Source organism: Aethina tumida, chromosome 3 (assembly GCF_024364675.1).
Source record: "Aethina tumida isolate Nest 87 chromosome 3, icAetTumi1.1, whole genome shotgun sequence".
Lineage (NCBI taxonomy): Eukaryota > Metazoa > Arthropoda > Insecta > Coleoptera > Nitidulidae > Aethina > Aethina tumida.
This window is the reverse complement of record NC_065437.1, coordinates 35,271,927-35,298,364: the sequence shown is the minus strand read 5'-3', so window position 1 is coordinate 35,298,364 and position 26,438 is coordinate 35,271,927. Positions and strand designations below refer to the sequence as shown.

Here is a 26,438-nt window from a genome sequence, read left to right as displayed (position 1 = left end):
ACACCACCACCGACGACCCACCGTCCTCACTTTTTACTACAGTTTACTTCGACAAAAGAAAGAAAAACTACCCATTATTGCCTACGGTTATCTTAAGAAGTCACAATAAAACTGCCGTTTAAAAAGTAAGACGGCCATTAATAACAATTGGCTCGCATCAATTTATTGGTGCAGCCCGAATTAGTTAGTGATGATAAAATCTTATATACCAATAACTGATAGAAATGTTAACTGTCGCAATCATTTTATTGCTTTTATTTACAATACACTATACTTTATCTCTATATAAATAATAAATTCAATATAGAAACAGCTATCGGGACGTTTTATTACTTTTCCAATATAATGCTTAAAAGTTTTCTCTAACGCACTTCTAAAACGAACTTTTAGATTTGCCAAACCTTGCAAATAAGAACAACCGACGACTATCAAAGAAATTTATTCGTCATTTCCTATCGATTTTACTTTTTTATCATTTCTTACCGTACTGTTACAGTTTCACATGCTTTAGTTTCCAACTTTCTGCAATTTGTCATGTCTGCACTATCTTGAATCCCAAGAATTGATTCGTTCTGATTAATTTTAACAAAATCCGCAAATTTTGGTTTATCATGATTTTAATAAAAGTCACAAGGCATGAATGTGTTTTTAATTCGAAATATTATACAAGTTTAAGCCCTCGTTTGTTATTACAATGAGTTGCACGTCTGCTAAATAATAAACATGCATGTTTTTAGTTAGTTAGTTAGTTTGATATGTTACATATTAGGTATCTTTAAAACGCTCTAGGCCTTTCAGAAATTAAATATGGGAAAATTAATTAATGCAATATTAGCTAATGAATAAAGTCATAAAGAGCAAAATGTTTTTACAAACATTAAATATATATAAAAATTTTATTTTTAATTAAAAAATCATCACACACGTAGTTATTTTGAAATATGGACAAGGATTCTATTCCCTAAAAACAAGCGGCAAATATTTCAATTTAAAAATATGAAGTTGTTTTATACAAACTATTAATTAGTATTTCAAAATTTAACAAACATATTTCTGGTAGTATCGATTTTTTTTTTTTTTTTTTTTTTCTTTATTCGGTTTGAACAAACAAGATTCGTACATATTAATTTTGTTTATAACGTTAAAAAAGTGATATAAATATATATTTTTCAAACCCCTTCAAACCGATATAACTATTTATATTATTTCATGTGTTTCTGATAATCCGGTGGACGGATAACTCATTTCGGCTCCGATCAGTACAACAAACATAAATCCTAGTTTCAGAAATATCCATCGGCGACCTTTCACGGTCAATATTATATATATCCATTTTATATATTGAGTCCTACATATCAATTTATCTTTTCTATCTTATACCGTAACATTAATCTCTCTAAGTGCTTGGAGAAGTATCCTTCACGCATTATAAACTTGTCAAACAGTGCAGTAATGTACATTATGGAAATTATGCCCTGTGGCACACCCAGATGTATTTTCCGATGAGAAAAATTAATTTTACACGGCAGATTTTATTTACATATTAAATTACATTAGAATGACGTAGGTCACCAACAATCCCCCCATTCTGATTATTTGGAAACTAATTGTAAAATTTTATTTTTCAGGTTCGGAGAAGATCCGGAGAATACTTCTGTGAATTTAGGACAAACAAATACACTCACTCTCCAGCCGAAAGCCAGAGAAGCGAGCGTTGAGCCAGTGACTATTCTTGTTAAAAATGATCTCGTTAAGCTCATTTCTAATTGTACAGAATTAATGCTTTTTATGTAATTTTACTATAGCAAAATTTGTAAAGGAGGAAAAACACGAGTAAAGCCGACGCAATAGACGTGTTGCAAACCTCGTTACAGGTGCCATTTTTTAAAATACGGTTAAGTTTATACAGATGCCAATTATTAGGGTTAAGGATTTCATTTGTTGAGGACGAAGTTATTAGTTGACACGTGGATTGGCAGCTCAATATTTTTCAAAGAGATGTAATTTTCGAGTGTATAATTTTTTTTATTTTGTAAATTAATCGTAAGTCAAATGATATACATAGTGTAATATAACTTTTAGATAGACATAATGCACAATAACAGGACCTGTGGTTCAGTGGAATTGGTTGAGTTTAGTTTCCTCAATTCAAATTAGTTACATTCGGTGAACTTTTACGGTGAAAAAATTCATTCAAGAACTGATTTAGTGTGATTAACTGTCAATGTTTATATAAAATTAGTCCAATTACAATTGACACTTAATTTCACTTTAAGCGCACATTTTTAAAAAATAACTTCCAAAAACTGGTCTCAGACGATTTAACTGATTCCACGGACTGAATATTGTGATAAAATGACGTAAATGTGAAAGCAGCATTACGAAAAAAATCTTCGTTGTATATAGTGTTAGTTTATAGGTGCTTGTGTACCTTTGTTGTTATTTTTTTATCCTTAAAGAATCATTTTATTCTCGTCATACTGGTACTGGTCATAAAAATATATATATTTTATTGCCTAGCATTAATATATCATTATCATTTATGTTTTTTATTATAACATTTATGTATGCTTTAATGACATGAACGTTGAATTATATTTCAATAAGAGGCAAACCACTTTATTAAGATATTATCGTAGTTCTATCAAACGTAGAACGATTCGGTTCCTTTAATTTTTCTACTACCTTAACTGAAAACAAAAATTTTTAAAATCAAACAACGAATAAATTTTAATTAATATTTATATACACGTGAAGAAATTATGAATTGGTTTGTCATCTATTGGCCAACATTAAAACTACCTTGTGACTTTCATAGTCATTAATATTTAGGCTTGTCTTAGGAAGTTATTGCCAAAATACATATTTTCAACAAATTTCGTTATTTTGATATTGAAAATAGTATTTTGTTATTTTTGAATGCCTGTAAGTGTATTGATGTATATAATTTAAAGAACATACAGAATGTAGAATTGTTTTTTGTTGTTATCTTGTCATATAATGTGGACATGCGTATTTATGTACATTTTAATTTTAGTTAAATCATTATTATTTAAGAAATTTTATTTTATTAAACAATATAATATAGTCAATATGTTGAAGCTACATGTCAATTTTACAAAGCAAATTCGTACCTACGTAAAATGTAATTTTATATCGTACTGCAATTATCAAACTTAACGATATTTATTGGATAAAAAATCATTAAATAGTCAAGTCATAACTGAATTAACAGTTTTTACAGATTCTCCTTCTGTTTTCCGTCTAACTTTACCATATTCTAAATGTTGCAGTTTGATGGTTGAAGTACGGCAGTTTGAAGTTTGTTTGAACCAAAAACAACAATGTGCATATCTGTTGTTTTATTTTTTCACAAAAAACACGACAGTTAAATATGCACTCACATACACACTCTTGTGTGTTTTTACAGTGATACAAGCTATGTCAGGTGCCTCACTTTTCTTTAAATTTGATAATATATTATTATAAATATTAATTTTAAGAAAATATATAATATACATTTACATATTGCTGTTTCACAAAAATAAATCAAAAAATTCATGTGCTAATTTTATTTATGCCTATTCCCCGTTTACTTACCTGTCCAAATGTCTTAATTAATATTAATGTATAAATTATTTAAGCTGTTTATGAACAGTAAATAGTAATTCTAAAATTCTGATATAATAAAATAATAAATGTATTCGAAACTTTTTTGTAAAAGATGGCTCCTTCACCATATTTTAAAAATATCACAGGAATAACTTTCAACATATTATTTCTTTAATTCCAGCATTTTATTTGAATTATACATAAATAATATCATAAACACGTGGCATTAATTTTACATCGAACATTAATTATGTAAAATAATTAATGAATGTATACAGCTTACTGATTAATTATATTAATGTAGAACTTTAAAGAATTCTTCCATGCAAGAACAAGATAATTGGTTTTCTGCGACAATAATTTTAAGAGTATAACCAAGTGAAACTTTTCTCATACTTATTTTCGCAACAATTTCATGCAAATTAAAATTTTAACCAATGAAGTGAAGTTTCAGCTGGTCAATCTCCATTTAAACCGGTGCTTCCAGCCGGCCTATCCAATTAATTTTCTTTAACTTGTGCTAATTGTATTTTAGCGGTTATCCATTAGTAGAAGTAGTTTTCTAAAATTTATCGTAATTTTCTTGTTAAAGAGGGTTGGACATAAATTACGCCCGTTAATTTTCGTTTCCCTGCAAATTGACCATCGTGTGTGTGGTAAACACGGCCATCTAACATGCCAATATAATTGTTTCATTTTCCTTAACAAATGCGTAATTAAAAGTGTTCTATTTATTACCAACTATATAGAATCCATAATGTTTTACATTAAACATAACTTATTTGCATACGCATACAAATTTTATTTTTATTTTGTGTCTAAATATAATTCACATCTTTTTAAATAACATAATGATTTGTTATGAGAAAACTGTAGAATTTATATCTTTTAAATATTATTTAACTTGTTGAACAAGTGTACTACTAGAAAGTCATGGTCATTACTTGGGCGTGGCACGATTTTCAGTCACTCATTTGAATTTTAAAAGAACTACATTTTATTCTTCTAGGTATTCCATTCCTAAAATCTGCCTTTCAATACCTGTACTTTTCAATTATGATAGTCAATTCAATAAAACAAAGTGGTTCCTAATATATTTTATTTGGCAGATTTACAAGCCAGTAACTTGTACATCACAACTTTTTAATAACTATTTAAACTAAATTTCTTAAATAAATAAATAATTACCTATGCTATTGTAAAGCGACAGAAAACAAAGCTATAATTGATTCAATCACAAAACTTAAACAATGTTTTACTGTCACATGAGTACGGACAAAATTTTTTTGAAAACAAAATAAATATGTCAGATCTGCATTACATATATAAAATTTGGTCGGAAAAGGCACCAATATATATTTTAAGTAAAGATATCACACACATGATATTAAAAAGAAACTCTCAAGCATCAGGATTGTAATAATTCAAAGTATTTTCCAAGGCAGCACGGGCGAAGTCACCTTCACAAGGACTTTTACCCCAGAATGGTCCAGGACACCCCCTCTGTTCGAAACAAGCTTCCACAACTCTCGGATTACTGACCGAACAACAATTAACAATAGCCCAAACACAATTACTGGGTCCTTGCCTTGGAGGTGCTTCAGGAGGAGGAAGTTCGGGTTGATCCACAGAAAGTTGATTGGTTCCCTTGTCAGTATCGACGTGCAGCAAAGGAGGAAGAGTTTCGGATTGTGGTTTTGGAAGGCGAGTGGGTCGCATTGTTGAGGGTCTTTGAGTTGTTGTTTTGTCAGTTTGACCATTATTTCCTCCCCATACTGGTGCGTCATCGTCCATACCGAATTTATCCTCAATAGCCGGCTTGTCAGTTTTGGGCGGCAAATACGACTGCCCATCGAAGTTACTGTCTGCCCCTGGACGTGAAGTTGTAAATGGAGGCAAGTACATGTTTTGCCTTGGGAACGTTGGATTGTCCTGTGGAGTACCGGGGTTTAACAGAAGAGGTTGTGGTGGATAATAAACCGGTATCCTTCCTGGCGCTCCGAAAATCGGGATGTAATACGGTCGACTTAGTTGGTATGTTGGAGGCTTCCAGTGTGTGAAACTTTCGTATTGAAGAGGTGCGATTTGTCCTGACCATGGATAATAACTTCTTTTTCTTCGATCGCTATCATCGTTTTGTAGTTGTTGTTTGACTAGTGATTTATCCTTTTGGCTGAGCTCTGTTTTTACAGGGTTCGCCATTGCGGAACTGTAAATTTGTACTAAGACGAAGATGGTTAGCCATTTAATTTGATTTGCCATTCTGGAAATAAAACAAGCACACAATTAATATATATGCGAAATATTATTTGGTTTTAATATGAAGTATTAACAGAATGGTGCAACTGATGCAAAAACTGCAATATAATAAATTTCATTTTCAGTTTATATTTATATTAATAATAACAAAGAAGTTACCTGTCAAATATAATATAATATTTGGGTTATTTTATACCTAAATTGGACCAACAACATTAAAAGTGCATTCTTTGATATATATGCATATGCATTTATTATTAATTATTCTAAATTTATACAATGATAAAAATAAAAATTTTATAAAAACTGTTTTCTGAAAATCGGAGTAAATCAATAACAACTAAACTAAAATAAATAAATAAATTCCCAAAAGTGTGTTATTTAAATTAAAAATTCAGTTTCAATCAGCAAACTCCAACAAAAACAAAATAAACGAATATTGGAAGTTGCCTGTGACTGTCGAATCGATTAATAAAAAGTTACAAAATACCTGATTGCAATGTGTGTGATGTTTTAGAGTAACAAATAAAATTGGTATATTATATGTTATCTCGGTCGACTTCACTAGGGACTGTTGTGCTGCGCTTCGAGAACAAACTGAGCAATTCATTCATATAGTCGGGTATTTATAACAGTTGCAGATATGATTACATTTTTACGTTCAAATCAACACGACGATTTTCCCAAAAATAAGACGGATCAGACGCCAAAGATCAATTAAAGGTTTATTTGATTTGCACGTGTTTATTGATTCTAGAGATAGGAAGAAAAATCATATTTTTTGGATTGTGATAAATCGGAAAGTTTATAATTACGTTTTGGTCGACATGATGTATTTCTAAAAATTACAAAATATAAGAGACACGCCAAACAGGAAATATCTTTTTAAATTGTTTATTTTAAATTACATAGACAGGATGTTTAATGGTTTTGTATATGTATGTATAATTTAACCAAATTTATAAATTTAATAAATAATAAATTTTTTTTTTTAAGTCTTAAAATAATTAATTTAAATTGTTTATTTTAAAAATCACTTTTTTCAGAGAGATTGGTTCCAACCACACATTCGATTTCAGAACTATTTATTTACAATTACAAATAAAATAAACTTGCAATTGTCATTTTAAATTCACAACTAATTAATAAATATTTTTTGGTTACAAGGCTGCGAAGTAAATTTCTTTCAATTAAAATGCCGCAATACGTTTCGATTTAAAGTTACTTTTCTTTAGCTTACAACAATAATTGACAATGTAAAATCTTTCATAATATTTCTTTGATTTATTATATGGCGTTTCATGACTAATAGGTGTAAATACGTGCGCATGTTTATTCGTATTATCTCACAGGGAAACGTAGTAAATTCTATTTTTATAGCATCTGTAAACAAACCGTATAAAATCTATAACTATTCGCGGTACTGCCAATATGAAGTTCCACAAACCAATGAGTCACATGAACTTTAATCGAAAAATCAAAATTTTACGAAGGGTTCCAATGAATTGTGACAATAGGTTATGTTAAAGTGGGAAAATCCATTGATGCAGGGTTCAAATCAATTACACGCGAGTTATTATTGATGATGATCAATTACAAGGATATTAAACCGATTGTGACGAACGAGGAATAGCGATTAAGAGATATGAGTAAACCACAGACGATCCTTTTAAGGATGGACCGTCTGAACATCGAAACCACAGTCAATGAAATATAATAGTAAATTAATTTCGTCTATTTTCATTAAGTTCAATCAATTGAATAAATATGGGCCAAGTTTGTGGTTGAAATAATTAGAGAATTATTTTAAAGTATTCTGTTTTAATAAACCACTCCATAAACAAATGTTTATTGAATAAATGTATTCTATTCATAACAATCATTTATGTATAAAATATACAACAGCACTTTACGCATTCAGTTGTAAATTATTACTGAAAATTTTCACTTTTAAAGCCAGAATCGAAGAATGAGATTTTATACATCTTTTAATTTGGAAATTTCAAATTCTAATAGGACCTGACAATGAATAAAGAGAATAGTAAAATATTTATTAGAGCTAGAACTTTTTTTAAACATATAACTAACAATATTTTTGTTAGTAAAACAAAACAATTTAAATATTTATTTAAAGATAACTTTATGGTTATGATGTTTCATTATTGCAATACTTAAACGTCCATACCGTATTAGTCATGTTAAAACAACTCATTTTAAAACAAATGATACAAAATAGAAATTACATACCCTCCAAACCGTTTAATTTATTAATTATTTTAAACTCACCTACGTTAAAATGTATCGGATACATTTTATTTAGTTTATTTTGGCAACGAAATATGCGCTGCACTTGCTTCATCATCGGTTATCAAAATTAAACTGACTATTAAACGTAAATAATTTAGTTTTAAGGGTGCTGACAAATTTCGGGTTTTTCCTAATTTCTCGCGGAATTTCCAGATCAGGTACAGGTAGTTTGTTTAAATTTACACGCGTCACATCGTCTGCCGATTTTATATAAATATTGGATATCATTAGTCAGATTAAATCGTTCCAAAACAAACATTATGACTTAGAATGAAAAATCACGCCAAATGATTATTATATTTATATTATATAGTTATTATAGTCATAAGATAAAAATTTAAGTTGCATTGGTCTTACTTTTTTTATTTTGACTGTATATATATTTGACTTTAATTATACTATGAGCAAATCAATAAAATCGTGTCACATTCGCATAATTGTGGTGCACTAAAAATATTGAAAACAATCATAACAATTTTTATTGATTTTCATTCAATAATATTCCATTATAGTCTAAATGGGAATTGTCAGAAACATAAAAAAATGATATTTCACAATAGCAGTTGTAGAAACAATTAAAATAAATTATTTCCAATCAGCATTTTAAATTTGTCGCGTGAAAATTATAATCATTTAAGTGCTTTTTCATGACTCACAATCAGATAGTTTTGTAATAACGAAACAAACTAAAAACAAGTGATAATTATGCATATTTTTACTTTACTATCATTTGTTTGTTTAAAGGTAAGATTATCACTGGTAACAATTAACTAAATGGGCTTAAATTTTAATATCAAACAAGCATTAAGATCATAAAATGATTTTCCTTTGAACATGAGTCAAGTAGTTTACCTATGGAGATTAATTTTATTGGAAACCATCGAAGTATTATTTGAAACTAAATTTATCTAATCCAATTTTGTTTGGGACCAAAATATTAGACAGGTAATTAATAAGTAGATTAGTAAATTTAAAATAATTTTGTTTTGTGCATATTCTTCTTATAATAGTATTAAAATATAGCTGAATCAAATGGCGAAAATGGTATTACTCATATTTATGCAATTAAAATTTTATTATCATAAATTTAAATTTCACATAACTAAAGACGTTTTTGCAGCAACGTAAAATATCCGTATATTTTGAAATATTACGTATGCATTTGACGAAAGTTAAACATCTTGATTGCGATCAAATTATCATAAACTGTAATAGTATTGTGCAAAGTATACATACATTACATATTGTAATTAGTTGCAGTTAATTATTTTATATATATATATATATATATATATATATATCGTTACTTTTTAATAAATCTGTAATAATGATGTTTATTTGTTGTCCATATTACAAGCAAGTTTAAACAGATTCGTCTGAATTCATAAAACAGACAAAATATCTTGTTACGCGTGTCTTTTTTATAAAAATGTAATGAAATATATTATATATTATTTAATAGTAGTATATTTTTATAATGAAACTATGTACAGTCGGCTGCAGAACAGCATTACCAGCCTAAGGTCTAGTTTAGTTTACGGTCTAAATATGAAAGTTAAATTAGAACATAATTGTATATACTATTTAATCCCACATATTATATTAATCTTAAAATTCTAAAAAAAATGTCTGTATCAATATTTTATAGTTTATATATCCACTCTATGTGGTTTCATTTGAAAATTTAAAATTTTATCAGTTCCAGCCTATTTTTCAATCGACGACACCAAAATGTAATGTATTAGTAATAAATATTACGTTATAGTTAATCCAGAATACATTAATGAATTAAAAATAGAAAATGTTTCATATAAATATTAATTAACTTACTGTGATTGAATTAAAACAACAATAAGACAAAATCTGAAATTCTAAAATATCATTAGGAATATATTATTATACTAAATAGTTAATAGTTAATTCAATGTTAACAGACTACAGGCAATTTGAATGGACTACACAAGTGAGTAAAAAAAATATAAATTTTAAATTTGGAACACGTCAGTACATTATGCGGTAATGTTACAAAGTTCTATGTATATAATTAATTCAGGATACATCAATGATTAGAAATAGAACATGTTTTTACAAATATTAATTAACTTAACATGAATTAAAACAACAATACGAGAAAACCACAAATTCTAAAATATTATTAGGAATACATTATTATACTAAATACCTAATACTTAATGCAATATAAACAGACTGCAGACAGTTTGAACGAGACTACACAACTGAGTAAAAAAATCTGTAAATTATCAACATTCACGCCTTAAACTATTTTTAATATACAGATGGAAATGTTTCTTACAAAATGATGTAAATATTATTAATCTTTCGGGTTTAATGTGTTTGGATTTTACACATTATAAGCTATAATTTATAACCGTTTAAAATAAGTGATTTTATTTTTCATTTTTTTATCAATTGGATTTATTAACCATAAATTAATTGGTAATTAGAGATCAAAACTATCAAAAATACTTAAATTAACTGAATTAATTCAGAAAACAAATATTATCTAGCTTGGCTATAATAATATTGTAAAATTGGTTTAATAAAAAAGTGTAACCGTAAAATTAAAGATATCAGATCAGATAAAATACAAATTATACAAATTTAACGTTTTCTGACACTAATATATAGTTTCAAATTATGTTTATATTAGTTTACGACCATCTTCACCGATGGACCGATGCGACGTACTCATCGAAAGTATAAACGGGGCAATTTTAGTTTTAGATGTAGAGGGTAAATGTACGTTTATTGTAATAAAACATATTATTGTGAATTTAGTGTTTTAATCAAACTAAAAAGACAGATTAACAGTCGCTAATAATAATCATTGATATAATATTTCCCAAAGTATTATATTTGGTAATGTTAACTTCAAACTAATATACTCAGTTGACTTAGTAATTATCCGATCAGAACACATCCGCACATCGTAATTGAAATTAAATTTGAATTCGCAAAATACACGGTACAGTGCATAAAATCACATGTTGTCTGATTGGCAGGATATACAAATATTAGTTGTTTTTTTAGTACACCACAAAATATATTTGCTTTGACAATGGTTTATGAATTTTACAAGGTTGGAAACAAACTTTTAATGTTGTAGTCTGGGTGAGTGAGCTTAGCCAACGTTAATTTTATTGATAAAAATCTAAATCTAAATTATCGGTCCCAGATACGCAAGTTATTTGCATATTAATTAAGAACGTGACAATCAAATCAATACATTTTTGTCGAATCGAGGAAAATTTTTGAAAACAATATTTACAACTTAATGATTATGGGGGTGGAGGACAACAACTATTAGTTTGTCAATAAATGAACAAATAATACAAAAGAAGTATCCAATTATATAATTTTTAAATTGCTCATAATTAAAAATGTCTGTACAACACGTTTATCTAATTAGTGCTAACCTATTTTCTTAGTAAAAGTATTGTAAATTAACGTCCAATAGTCATTATTGAGATTTCGTGATTGAAACAAAGAATTGCCACAGCAATTTGTTCTGGTTATTGGTACTCACACTTATAATTTAATTTAACTCCAGGATAACAATGGATTACTAAAATTAGCGGTACTACGTCTTACTTATTGGCGTTGTTAAATTTAAAAAACACAAAATTAATTTAACTATTAATTTATCGATTTATTTGTTAACTTCAAATTGTGAAGTTCTAAACTATGGGGGAGATTATAATGGAAAAAATGACATGTCTTTTGCAGCCAAAAAGTTCCCCTTCGCCTTGGAAACCGAACCCGGATGTCATAGTGAAAATACGACACAAACTAACTCCACCCAGAAGTGTTTGCATGTAACCGAACTATAAACAAGCATAAGAATTTTTATCACATTAATTTCCGTCTGCAAAATGCAAGGAGATTTTTCGAATTAATTTCACACGTGTACAAAGGCATAACCTCGTCGGGTTGCATGGAAGAATTCCAGATATGCGTCGTGAATCATAACTAACCATCGTACGAACAGATTATTAAAATTGTCTTTATTAAACGTTTTTGATGTACTCCGTAATTAGTAGTATATTTGATAAATTTTAATAATTATTGCAGTCGTTACTTATGCTATTACATCTAAGACGGTTTATTGGATATTCATGCCTTTAAAGATAATTTAATAGTGGAAACCGCTTTCTGAATTGTTAATTTATTAGTTAAACTAACGCGTTTGCAGCATCCGCATGTAATATATGATGGTATTAAATAAGAATTTACATTTTATAATCTCATTATTGTATAAATTAAATTATTAGCAATCAATTTAAGTACACGTAGCTTCTTAATTAAATTAAGTATCTTCCATAAAAAATATTGATATAACATGACGATTTTAAAGTTGATGCTCAAGCTTAATTCTCAGACTTCTAAATACCAATTTACTGCCTTGAAGCAGATTTTTCATAAATTAGTAAATGTTTTAGAAAGCCGTAATGTCAGTAAGCTTGCTGCAGTTTTACGCGTCCTACAACAACATAAAATTTCAAAATTAAAAACAATAATAATTAGTGACACATTATAAATTTCTTTCCTTATACTGTTCTTGTAACGTGGGTGCTAAAAATACATGAAATTTTTTAGTAGTTTCCCAGTAAACCTAAGTTTGGTTAATAAGGTCATTGTCATTACTGAAATTGTAGAAGATCCTTAACTCTATGTTAATAAACCGTAATTATAAATATTCAAAGGTCATTACCAGTGAGTTTATATGCAAAAAGATAATTATGACCAACAAAATTATATAATGTTACATTTCTGGACTATGCAATTCTTAATCGGAAAAGGAAATTACATATTTTGACAGTAAATTTTTGACAATACAACCAGTAATTAAATAAAATTCATGTTGTATGTTAATTACTTAGTAACCTTGTTATCAAAAATCACGTTTCGTTACGTGTTTTATGGGCTTATTCATAAACGTAAATAACATCCTGTAAATCAATCGCAAAAAAATATGTAAAAGTGAATCCTCTTCTCAATAAAATATGTAATGTTCAAGGAACATTAATAATTTAATTTATATTAAATAAAAAATCCCTTTCAAGGTTATGAAATATCAATTTATCACTTTCTAAACTTTTAACGTTTAATAACTTAAATGTAAATTTTTAAGAGCACATCTTTTGAAGGATATCAATTTACCTTACCTTATATTATTTAGTTTATTTGCGATAATTATAAATATACGGATCGTTAAAGTTTTAATCAGGTAACAAGAATAAAATTATTTACATCGATACCGGATTATAAATCGAGTAGTTTTAATTAAGAGTCATCCATATATTTTGTTAATTAATGAGTATCTGTTACGAATAACACAAAAACATAAACATAGTCTAATTAATTCGTGCACTCATTTAAAATTTATTCAATTCAAGTAAATATTTGTTTTTGTGAGTTTGTTAACGGAAATGTTGAAACGCAACAAATTTCCAATAATTATAATCAAATAAAATATTTAAATATAATGTGGCCAACCTTGGTTGTTAATAAATTTGTGCAAACGAAATTATTTAAATGTTTGAACTCCCATCAGAAACATCAATTGAATTCGTTAATCCACAAAAACGTGTGATCAGAATTGATCTTTAAATTAATGAATCAAGCAATTAATCATTGAAAACTGCAAATTGCAATTTGCGGATTATGTGGAGACCCTGAATAGAAAATTTTAGTGCTGTTTACTTTCTAACATACAACGGATATTTTCGTTACAAAGTCATTGACTTATTTTAGTGTGTAGGTGGTTAATTTACAAGTTTTTTTTGTAAAGTTTGTGGTTAATTATAATTTTTTTATTTTCCAATTATACTTTATAACAGACTATAAATTTTGGGAAAATGATTTTATTAGCGGAAACTCATAACCGAAGCATTTAGGGTTCTGTTCTGTTATAATTTATGGAATATATAAAACGTTTTTCAATGTCGGATCTTAATAAATGTTTGTGACATGAAGTCACTGACTTATTTTTGCGGAGGCAAGTTTCACAATTAGGTAGTATCATTAACTCTCATAGCTGTTCTCTTAAAATTTGACTTTCAATGTTACAAATAACTGGTAGTTGTACGAATAATTCAGGACATAAAGAGTAAAACGTCATTTCCAAATATTAAACACTGCACAAATCAGGAAATTGTTTTTTCTATAAAAAATAAATTTCAATAAAATAAAAAACGGCGTTTGAAAGAACTTATTCATTATTTAACAATGTATTGTAAGGTATTTACAATACCTTTTGTTAAAATTTCAATAGAACGTATATTTTTTGCCTCTGTTTTCTTTGTTGATTGACACGCGAATATATTTTTTTGGTGGCGTTATATAAAATCAGCAAAAACATACATAGTTATCTAGATGATAATTAATTTGGTACTTTTAATTGCAGCATGAAACATTTAAATATGTACTATATACAATTACGTAAGTCGATTTTAATAATAAAAAAATGAATTCAGATTTATTATCAAAATCAGACAAAAATAAAAATGTACTATTTTTCTTTAATCAACAGGTTTCAATAACAAATTATAAAATGCCACAGTTCAAGGTATTAAATTGTGAGTTAAGCAAAATTTTGAATAATCTGTACATTTTAATTCTACAGTTATTTAAATTAAATTACCAAATCACCGAAAGCAAACGTTAATTAGAACATAAAATTTTCATGAATAAATGTTAAAACAAAAACACAATTTTACAATGAAATTTTGAATGATATGTGTGCGAATTCTGAAACATTTTATAATAATTTCACGCCACTTAAGCAACAAAAAATATTATTTTTTAAGCACTTTCACATTCTTGTTGAAAATATTACATTAAGAAATATGATAATGCAATATGCAATTATGAATTATCAATTCTTAGTAAAATATTAATTTTCTAACACTGGACGATTAAATTGCAAAAGCAACAGGTTACCCGACACATACAGTCCCCGCTACTCAATATATTTCCGGATAAATATATTTAACGTATTCTAAATTAAGAAAGGAAAAACCAACAACAATATTAACACTGGAATAACAACAGAAGCTATAAAAAAATCAGATAATCCTTATGATTACTCTGGAGTGTAATTATGTGGTGTTAAACATAATGGTAAATGAACAAAATTAGATGCAGACACTCAATGCCCCTTTGTTACGTCAACATTTGAATAATCACTGAATGACCGTAATAGTCTATAATTTTTCCCAAGTGTAAATGTGAGACAATGGGTGAATCTCTTCCTCTGTTCTTGCCGTTTTTTCACGAAGGACTCGCCATACTTGAAATTGATTTATCACGTAATCGTGCCGGAATTGCGAAAATTACGTTTTAACTTTGTAGATTTTATCAAAAGGTAGCGTTCAGTAATTTTGATTTAATACAATTTATAAAGTTGATCTGGATTCTGTTAAAATTTTATAAACCTTTTTCTGGGTGACTACAATGAGGAGCAACATAAATGCTAATGTTGTTAAGAAATACATGAACTTTCCGATGCAATACAAAATACAATCGTGCGGACGATTCTTCTTTGCATCACGAAACGTTTTTAGCTAACAATATTCAATTAATGAGTGTGAAATAACTGAAAATCTGTCTACATGTATTTATGACTTGTCCGATTTACGTAAGAAACATTGTTAATAACATACTACGTTTTTTTCAAGCTGTTATAGCTGAAAACTTTTTTGATTTGAATTTTTGAAGGCATTGTGCTCGAACTGCTCTAAACGTCGAGTATTGAGACTTTACATCCCCCCAGGTCACCTGACCTAAATCCTGTCGGGCATGCATAAGATAAAAACATAAAACACTGGCTTTCGAAGCACCAACTCTCCCGAATACTTTCTCAGAGCTTCGAGCTATAGAAGGGATGCAGAGTAACTGTTAAATAGTCATAGATACCCACGAAGGGTATACAATAAACTATATTTTATATTGTATAAATTTATTCAAAAATAAAAATTGCTGATTTATTTCAAATTTATTAAGTCGTTTATATAGTTAATAAGTATATTTTTGTGAAAAAATAAAAAATATACTTATTAACTATATAAACGACTTAATAAATTTGAAATAAATCAGCAATTTTTAATTTTTAATTAAAAAATTGTGAAAGATGAGTCAACGATAAGGCGATTTTTACATAGTTTTTTTCATGGACGACTTTTGATCATACTTTTAGTGAAAACAAATTGTAAATTAATAGAATTTATTGGGAAAATATTAACTATAAACCAGCAAAACTTGAATTTAAATCATATTAGAACATTATCATTGAAATTTTAATGTTCCATTAATAGTCAGTCCTATATAAATTCATTCACTAAGTAAAAAACGTAAAATGATTAATTCTATATTTTTTTAATTGATAATTTTTATACTTACATTTATGAACCAGCAACTTACATATTACAGAAAAATTTGTTTAAGGTATGAGGAAAATTTTAATCTATTAATTCAAAAACTAATTAATTCCGTTAAATGTTAAGGCTGTCTAATTTTACTTCCAAAGGACAACCGTACTCACAATGTTTGCATAATTTAATTATTTACAATCGCCAATAGGCCAATAACATTTTTAATAGTTTTTCAATTATTTTAACATGTGTAAATGATCTAAGTATTTTTTACAACTAGAATTAACATTTTAATTTTGTATAGTCAAAATGACCTTTCATTTAAGTCTAAATTCCTATAAAAATTGAATAATACCAGTGATAATTTTTAAATTTATTTAAAATTTGCAATTTTTCCTATTACTCCGACAATATTTAAAAGTTGTTATATTGTTAAAATATGTCAGTTTATATAATGTCAAGAATAATCCTATACATATGTCTTAAAAATCATCATAATTTAGTTGTTTAATGCTTTAATTGCTATTTCATCAAGACAATTAGTAGACTTACATTTTCATTCGTGTTGATTAATGTATACTTATATGTTTCATTAAATGCCAAAACAGTCGAGATGGCACATTTAACCTCGTTAACGAGATGATGTACATTGATGAGTATTCATCGACAATAATAGGAATATCATTTGACAGTACATGACACATCTTCACAATATTTTTCCTAAATAGTGCTGCATCGTCAGTGAGCATAACAACTTCCTTCCTCCCTTGTTATGCGAGAACTAATCTTCGGCGTAAAAACAGTAATTTCTCAATGTGATAGCGACACATTAATTTTAAATTTAGCTCGCGATAATTGTTAACGTCTGAATTGTAATAAACGTATTCAAAAATCGTGCTATTGTTGTACACTTTTTGAGAAGGTCGACCGTTTGATACATGTGTCAAATTTGATAGAATGCGTGTATTTTCACGGATCGAGACAATAACATAATCACCACTATAATAAATTATAATTTATACCTTCAGGACAGCTATTAATCTAGCTCCCAATTACCATCTTTGAGGATCACAAATACCATACATCAATAGTTAATTGTTTCGTCGTGCAGTTTTTTGGTTTGATCGCATAGAATTAACAGATTAAATGGTGTTGCAAAGTACCCACAGAAACGGTGTTGCAAACATTTGTAATTTTTTTATTTCTCGCTGTTTTTTTAAGATCTCACGTTTAAAACATCTTCTTTAAGAGCAACAGCTAAAATGTGGATCACTAATCACAAACATTACGTCGCATGAGAAAAACTTAAACAACTTTCTCACCACGAGTTTATGTGGATATTTTTTTTACTATTTCTTTGGTGACGTTCTTGATGACATTTTATTTATGTTAATTTAAACATCAAACAATTCGTTATTGCCAGGTCGAAACTATAAGATTTTTAAATATTCATAAAGTCATTTATATTTTCATTCAGTTATTATATATTTACATTTTCCTTAAATTTTTATTGGTCCTTCAGGTTCTTAACCCAAACGGTATTTCGTTAATATTCTAAAAATATGTATGTATTATAATAATATAATAATTTTTCAAAAAATATTAACATAATTTATTAATATATTGTTACATAAGTGTGGTACATTTATATATATTTTAACATGTATTACAAATTGTACATTTTTCCCTAAAAGATTTCTTTCCTGAAAACGTTACATTAATTTGTAATTTTTTAATTTGATTGTAAAAAATAAAATTATATTAATTAAAATAAACGTATATATTTATTTATAAATTCATTTATTATAATATTATATTTAATATAAAAAATAAAATTAAGTAATAATAATAAATGAAAGATAAACAAAATATGCCGTAAATTAAATTCTTAGAAACTCTCATTTTTGAACTTTTTAATAATTTAATTACATATTTGAACTTAAATTATTAAATAATTGTATTTCAACATGTGTTACAAATTGTACATTTTTCCCTGAAAGATTTTTTCTGAAAATATGTTATATTAATTTGTAATTTAGTAATTTTATTCTAAATAAATAAAATTATATTTATTAAAAATTCATTTATTTGTAAATATTTATTTTAAAAATAATATTAACTAATAATAATAAATAAACAAAATATGCTGTAATTTAAATGCTTAGAAACTCATTTGAATTTAAATTAATAAATAAATGACGGATTTAAATGCGTCTATTGTATTTTAACATGTGTTACAAATTGTACATTTTACTATAAGATTTTTTCCTGAAAACATGTTACATTAATTTGTAATTTGTTAATTTGAAAATTGAATTATATTTATTAAATATTTATTTATAAATTCATTTATTTGTAAATGTTATATTTAAAATAAAAAATAATATTAAATAATAATAATAATAAATAAATATATTAAAAATAAACAAAATATGCCGTAAAGTAAATTCTTAGAAACTCCCATTTTTGGAATTTTTTATAAATTACATATTACATGTTTTAATTTAAATTAATAAATAGAAATTTAAATTTTTTGTGGTGTCTTATCATCATATCAATATCACTATCAAACTGGTTTTAAAAAATGTGGATTGACAACTTGTTAGTTATTAAAGTGTCTTTCTGATTAGAGAATTTTTTCAAATTTCATACACAAATCATACGTGGATGAATTACTTGTAAGATTATGTGGATAGATAGTTAAACAACAATTAGAATTAGCATAATTATGTATAGATAAAAAGTGTCGTATTTTGTTTAAATAAATACAAACAGTGTTTAAAACTAAATTTGAAGTTTCCCAAAAACTACTTATCTATCACGACATAACAATTTGTGTCAACAGTAAACACATTAATTATCAACGAGCCTTGGCGCGAATTATTGAACTTAACGCACTAGACATAGACATATGTTGCTACTTACATGTTAGACCAATTGCACTAATAACAATTAAAAATAAATTACAGTCATTAGACTTGCACTGTTTTCGATGCCGCAGCGCAATAAGACACTACAACTACGTTCATTCGTGGTTTACTATGGAACTGGTGTACATGGACAGCATGGTTTGTAAACAAAGCATGGTGGGGAATCTTTTTTACCTTGACTTCGACATACTGGGATATGGTGGATGTCACACTGGTCTGTTCTGGTATATCACCAAAATCGATAATCGATCTATTTCAGTCAAGTCGAGTTAATTAAAATTAAATCAAAAGATTTGTTACTTTATAAAACAGGTTTTGAAAATTTAAAAGCAGACAGACACCTACAGTCCCAACAAAAAACTTAATTAGAACACTTCTTAAAGAGATGATATTATATTTATTTTATTCACCTTCATCTTTCAGTAAAATTTTGTTCCTCCTGAAACTATATAAAATTGTCCAGAACGATGAGCTTTTAGGTCTTCATCCATCATAGTTTCTAGAGATTGCGGCCTTCGAGAACTGTTTGTTGTTATTGCAATATGTCCAATATAAAAGAAACATCTCATAATTATTAAAATATTCAACAAAGTTACACAATAGATCATTTAGCAGGATTTGTAGTTTACAAAGAGTAATTAAAATTATTGTACATTTGATTGTAATAAAGTACAAATGTCATCGATTTGAGACCCCTTTGCCTTGACTTTAAACTACAAATCACGAACAGTTTTTTAAAGAGATTGAAAAAAATACCCGTCCACTTAAGACCCTTATGGAAGATGGATTAGCCATGTGGTTTATTTTGTAACTTAATTGATTTTTTATCGAGTGCCAAATAGCAAATACATTAGTACTAATTGAAATTCTACATTCATCTTGTAAATGTTTCTGTCACAGAGCATAAATATTAATACTGGCTTCAAGGTGTTTTTTATGATTTGCATCCGATTATTGTGGTGACAATTTTGTGAATTTTTTGGTCAGTGTTAAATATAAAAATGTGATTTATTAAGAAGATTTTATTTCAAAAGGTTGAGTTGAAATACTTTCATTTTAACCTGAGGATCAGGAAGAGAAGACCTGAGGTCAAATTAGGTGGGTTTTTCTTATTATTAATCTCATTTTCAGTGACTTTTATTCTATGACGTTTTATTTCAAGAAACTTTGGTTTGAAGTTGTAAATTAAATAATGACATCTTAAGGATGATTGCTACGTGATGGAGAGTAAAAAATGAATGGTGCGGTCAGATATTCTGAAAAAAATGAATCGGAAAAGGAAATTTCTTTGTAAACTGATACAATAAATTCGACTGAAAAAAAAGTGCTTCCGTAAATTGTTTAAAAAGGTCATGAACCGTATTTAATTTTCGTCGACGTAAGTATAACATTGAAGACACATTAAATGAATTAGTTTTGGTAATTCCTCTCCAAGTATTTGGTTAAGTGACATTGCAAATTTTGACGTGTTTACAAAGTTTATATAAAAATAATGACATGTAATTCCAATATTGACAATTAAAATTGATCAGTTATGAAATTGGAAAAATATGTGATGGTAAATTAAACATGACTTAATCAATTTAATAGAAAAACCGGAATAATTACCAATAATAAATTAGATTTATTGTCACAATTTCGAGATTAAAAAATATTATACTAATTGACTTTTTATACTTTTATGACTAACTAATGTTGTACATAATTTACCCACAATTATCGCCTGACCACATATTCTGTCGTATACTTTGGTATACGTTTAAGTTATCTAGATTATTTATCGAACAAAAAGGAAATAGTTTTCTCCATGACGCAAAACGTTTAAATCCAAAATATTAAAAATACCGACGTAACTCGGTAATTAAACATTTCACGGATCTTGGTTAAACTATCATTGATATAAATTTCTAAATTTAACGCATAATATGGTAAGAAATTAATGCACAATACAACTATTATTCGCATAACGATCATCTACAATTATTTGCTTCCTTTGGAAATCATATAAACAGCTTGTCCCTGCCAAATTAGGAATTACACAACATAAAACACAAATTACTAATTAATTAATCTTTTTAAGAAAACATATCTGCACGTAAAGATGTCTCATACTTACTTGTAGATCCACTACAATTTACGTTTATAACAATAAAAAATAATTGTTTTGTATCTTCATGGTAGAGTTAATTATATTTAACAAAGGACTAAAGATGCTGTGACTTTCTAATAACATTGTTAAAACACAAAAAGGCCACTAATTCGAATGTCAAAGTCTTTTCTTAAGACCACGCGTTATAAATAAGTGTTAAGGATGACTTAAAGGTTCACCAAGTTCATATTCAAATTTATTTCTAATTTATACACCAGATTACAAGTTTAAAACAATTACTGTATTTGTTACTTACAATTCATTATCTATATATTATATCTATTATTTAGTCTAGGTTCAAGTTTTTGAATGTACCGTATTCGCCGAACATTTCACTTTTCCGCACCTCCACAATGCGCTTTTGCTCTTTACAAATTCTCTTACCACACATTTGTAAATAATCAATGTTGTTTCTTATGTCATTATCCATGTTTTCTGAAATTTATTTTATTAATGATTAAAAAAAATGTAATTTATTATTATTACTCCTCAATTCTGCAATAGTTCCAACTTCACCACCATATTCCTTTGGCCAATACTTTTGAGGCACTAATTTGAAGATGTCCTCAATAGTATCGTGGAAGGATATCTATAACAGATAATATTATTAGTAATTGTAATCGAGTGACATGAGTGTGTGTGTTTAGACTCCTCACATCCGTCTGTTGTTGTCTTTTGGCTGGTTATTGTTCGAGAGTCATGCAAAAATTTAAACCAAAGATACCACACGTTAATCATTGCAGATAATTGACCACTATTACAAACAAAATTTATTAATAGACTGTAAACTTTGAAAGGTCCATTAACATATAATGATGAAGCTATGCAAAAGGATTATTTATTTTTCCTCTACAATTTTATAATACGCATTGTTTTTTAACAGGTGTAATTGAATGGACATCCTTGATGGGTTCGGCTTGGGCGACACGTAAGAAACTATGAGAAATCACATTGTGTTGTATTGTAACTAGGTTAACGAATTTAGGCACCTTTACCGCGATGGTCACCTTATCTTAAATGAATCTAGAAAATCTTAAATCCTTATACAAGGATAACTTGAAGCTAACCGCAGACGATTTGTTAGGAAAATCTGGGATAAACGAATTGAATCATCCTATTTTTGATCCACATGAAGACATCAAAAGAGCCGAAAAAATGTATTGAATCATTCGGTTGATGATTTAAATTAAGAAGTAAAAAATTAGGTTCAACGGATGTGATGAGGCAGTACACTGACTAACAGTATGCATATCAAGATTTTAGCGAAACGTAGGTTGAAAGTATTGTATCATTATTAAATATGATGTTAAGGATAAGGAGCTACAAATTAAAAAACATTATCATTTTTTTAAAACAACAATTATTTTAAATTTATATTAATTTTATAATTATTAATTGTCTAAACCTTTCGTACCTCAATTTATGTACGGATATCTTTATTTACATAGTTTTTATACAACATTTTATTTCAGACAGGGTTTACAAGTAAAGCAACCAAACTCTATATTCAATACAATTGATTTTATAATTTATTTCTGTATTCGTAGGTATAATCTCAAGTACACTAAACCCACTGAGAAGGTGGAGGAGGCGTTATGGTTTGGGCATGTCTTTTTGGGTTCGGCATGGTTCCAGTGGTTAAGTTAGACGGGATAATGGATCGTTTTATTTATCGTGACGCTCTATAGAATCATAATGGAAGCACCATTTGCCGAAGATAACATGAGTTTAAGGTGAACCTTCATCGCGACAACAATCCAAAACATACGTCTAAGTTACTTTAAGAATTGTTCGTTTCTCAAAGAGTGTAATGCCTTGGCCAGCACAAAATCCAGACTTTAATCCAATGGAAAACCTTTGAGAAGAAATTGATCGCAATGCAAAAATGCTCTCAAATTTGAATGAACTTTACTTTCACGTTACACTCAAAAGAAATTTTGAATGATTATATTGAAAAGCTACTAAATCATTGAAGAAAAGGTGTTTAGAAGTTATTAAAAATAATAGATATACATACTACTAGATACTAAATAAAAGAAGGCTAAATGTATGTAGGTTGTTTTATTTTATGGTTGTTCTACTTTTAACTCTCGAATATTTTTCATATATTAATAAATACATATTAAACCAACTAATAAACAATTATATTGCTGTACTGTTTTTATCAAACATACTGCATAACTGACAATAATATGAATATTTAAACATACACTTTTATCAAGACAAATGAAAATGTCCAAAGTTGCTCTACATATGAGCGATGGTGTACGTACCTTTTCTCTCTCATCTGGTTTTATCAACGCCTTGAATGTTTTTAGTAAAATCCCAAAATATACTGGATAGTTAACCACATGAATTCCTCGAACTCTTCCTGAATATGCTCCCTAAAATCACGACAGCAGATATAATATATGTAAATACGTAAAACAATAAAAAATACATTTTTATTGTGGTGTTTATTTACACACTAGTGAAAGTACATTCATATAAAACACCTGAATTCTAAGTAGAAAACGTAATGGCAAGCCATTAAATATTTAATTGTTTTTGCCCGTGTCTGTTTCCAAATCAATTCAAGTAAAAACCAAATCTGGAAATTTTGAATGGACATAAAACAATGTTTCAGAAATATACGTCGACAGTGTCAATAAGTATTCATCGAAACTAAGCAGTTCCTATAAATAATTACCGTATTGCAAATTATTCAATGCTTATTAATATTATTAACTACGTATATTTGGAAATCCATACAATAACAGATTATTTTATCTGTTTTTTATTTATGCAAATCATGTTATTAAAATAAACAACATACCATATACAATTTGACGGCTTTAATAAAGTCATTGATATTGATTCTTTTAACGTGATTCATAGTGAATCCACCTAAATCTAAAATAGCTCTGATTCCAATATTATAATCGTATCGGAGAAAAAGTTCTTGCGTTACAAGTGCACACTTATTCGAATCCAAATAAACGAACTGTTCTGGATTCGGATTCTCCATTCTCATTATAAGCAACCTTTCGTAATTTGGTAACATATTTGGCATATGGATCCAACTTCTAAAAACATATTTATTATAAATGTACGTTGTCAGAGAGAAACAACATACATAGACATGTTCGAAGAAACTACATTTTCATAGTTCTGATACAATTCAGGAAAAGCTGCCCTTAACGTGCAATAATTTTCAATTTTCGATTTTGATTCCTCGATTCTAAATTTACATTGCAGTAGAACTCTTTCCAAAAATTCATCTGGAAAAACTATAAAAAACGAATTTTATCGTATATGTATATTTAAAAATGAATCTTACCTTCGATTTCTGGCAAGTGGCTTTGCTGCCGAATCCAAATTTTGATTATCTCAATATCTCGTTTGACGTTTTTGTCGTTTGTGCCAAGAAAATTTTTGATATATCGTTTGGACTCTTCACTGACCACAAACACAGACGACATATTTCAAATTTGCAAAGTCGTACACAGTTCAATAGATTGTAAACTACAATATGGATTTAATTTTATTGTACTGTTAATAGGTCACATGTCTCAATTAAAATTATGAATTATTTATGATATGTAATAAATTTATATTCGAAAGCACTTGGAAATTGAAATTCATACTTTTTATTTCTATATTAAAATGTTTAAAGTCCTTGACTTTATATGAAGTTGCTGTGAATAATTTTACCGATTTTAATAAAAGAGGGAACAATAGATTTAAGTCGTGCAAATCGATCCCTGAACAACGCCTTAGTAATATAATTTAAAATGTCACTTATTGTTAGGGAATCTTATTAAACTATGAACAAATTGAAAATTGATGTCTTCCTAAAACTAATATAAAAATCTGCCACAATAGATTTCAATATCAATTAATTAGAATAAAATAACTTGATACATTTAATTTTTATATATTTTTTGCTTTGTTTTAATTATGTTAGAAAATGTTTATTTTATTCAAATTAATCAAAAATAGTTTTTCAAGTATTATGTGAAATGTAAATTGTGATATGTGATAATCTGAATATTATCAATAATAAAACAAAACTATAAGTATACTATATTCCACAATAGAGTAAAACCATTTCTTGAATAAAATACATAGACATGTCTTTTGAAGTGGATAATTTGATGTTCCTAGAATAGATCTAAAAATAGTTTCAATACATTTTATTTTGATCAGAAATGTTATTTGAATATTTGCTATTCAAGGCGGTTAATATTTTTAAATTTATTTTATTTTTTTATAATTATAAATACGGCATTTTATGGATTTGAACACATATTATTCGGTTTATTCTTACTAACTCGCGCTTACAATCTTTATCTATAAGTCTATGATCGTTTTCTGATTATTTCTGGTAAAATGGTAGAGAATAGGTCAACGATAACCGACTATGGATTGCACCTCAATGGCATAATTGTTTGTTAAGAGATGAGTCTAGGTACACATTATATCATTCGGATAACCGTACTTGAACTGTAACAGTTTAGATGGAATTACAAGCAGTTGCTCATATTAAACTCAGAAAGTATGAACGCTCGACAACATTACGAATTGGTTACTCAACCAATTATTATTCCATTTGCTCAAGAATTTAGACCAGATTTCATTTTTGTAACAGTGCAATATACTATACATTTGGCATTGTAAAAACATGATATTACTCTGATGCGGTGGCCCTCGCGCTCACCAGACTGCAATCCAATTGAACACATTTGTCTTCAGAGACCAATTTACCTAAGAGAAGAATGCGAGCTAAGAATTAAGAATTAATTGGTT

The 26,438-nt window shown here is 27.7% G+C and overlaps 3 protein-coding genes across 3 annotated transcripts in view; 1 reads left to right on the top strand and 2 right to left on the bottom strand.

The window, feature by feature from the left end:
* The window catches only part of LOC109603279 (forkhead box protein O), a 70,315-nt gene extending 66,754 nt beyond the window's left edge, over positions 1-3,561 (top strand). The window contains exon 6 of the mRNA XM_020019766.2: positions 1,629-3,561. The gene's annotated coding sequence lies outside the window, so the exon portion shown is untranslated. The remainder of the gene's footprint in view (positions 1-1,628) is intronic.
* A 1,136-nt stretch (positions 3,562-4,697) lies between these two features.
* LOC109603278 (uncharacterized) lies at positions 4,698-10,384 on the bottom strand. The gene is made up of 2 exons (XM_049964223.1): positions 10,361-10,384; positions 4,698-5,875 (listed from the first exon to the last, which is right to left on the bottom strand). Exon 2 carries the CDS (start codon positions 5,872-5,874, stop codon positions 5,014-5,016), a length of 861 nt encoding a protein of 286 aa, XP_049820180.1. The 5' UTR covers position 5,875; positions 10,361-10,384; the 3' UTR covers positions 4,698-5,013.
* An 11,450-nt stretch (positions 10,385-21,834) lies between these two features.
* LOC109605496 (alpha-tocopherol transfer protein-like) lies at positions 21,835-25,118 on the bottom strand. The gene is made up of 6 exons (XM_049964222.1): positions 24,970-25,118; positions 24,766-24,919; positions 24,466-24,715; positions 23,924-24,034; positions 22,137-22,239; positions 21,835-22,085 (listed from the first exon to the last, which is right to left on the bottom strand). The coding sequence occupies exons 1-6, from the start codon at positions 25,109-25,111 to the stop codon at positions 21,937-21,939; spliced, it is 909 nt and encodes a 302-aa protein (XP_049820179.1). The 5' UTR covers positions 25,112-25,118; the 3' UTR covers positions 21,835-21,936.
* Between the last annotated feature and the right edge of the window lie 1,320 nt (positions 25,119-26,438).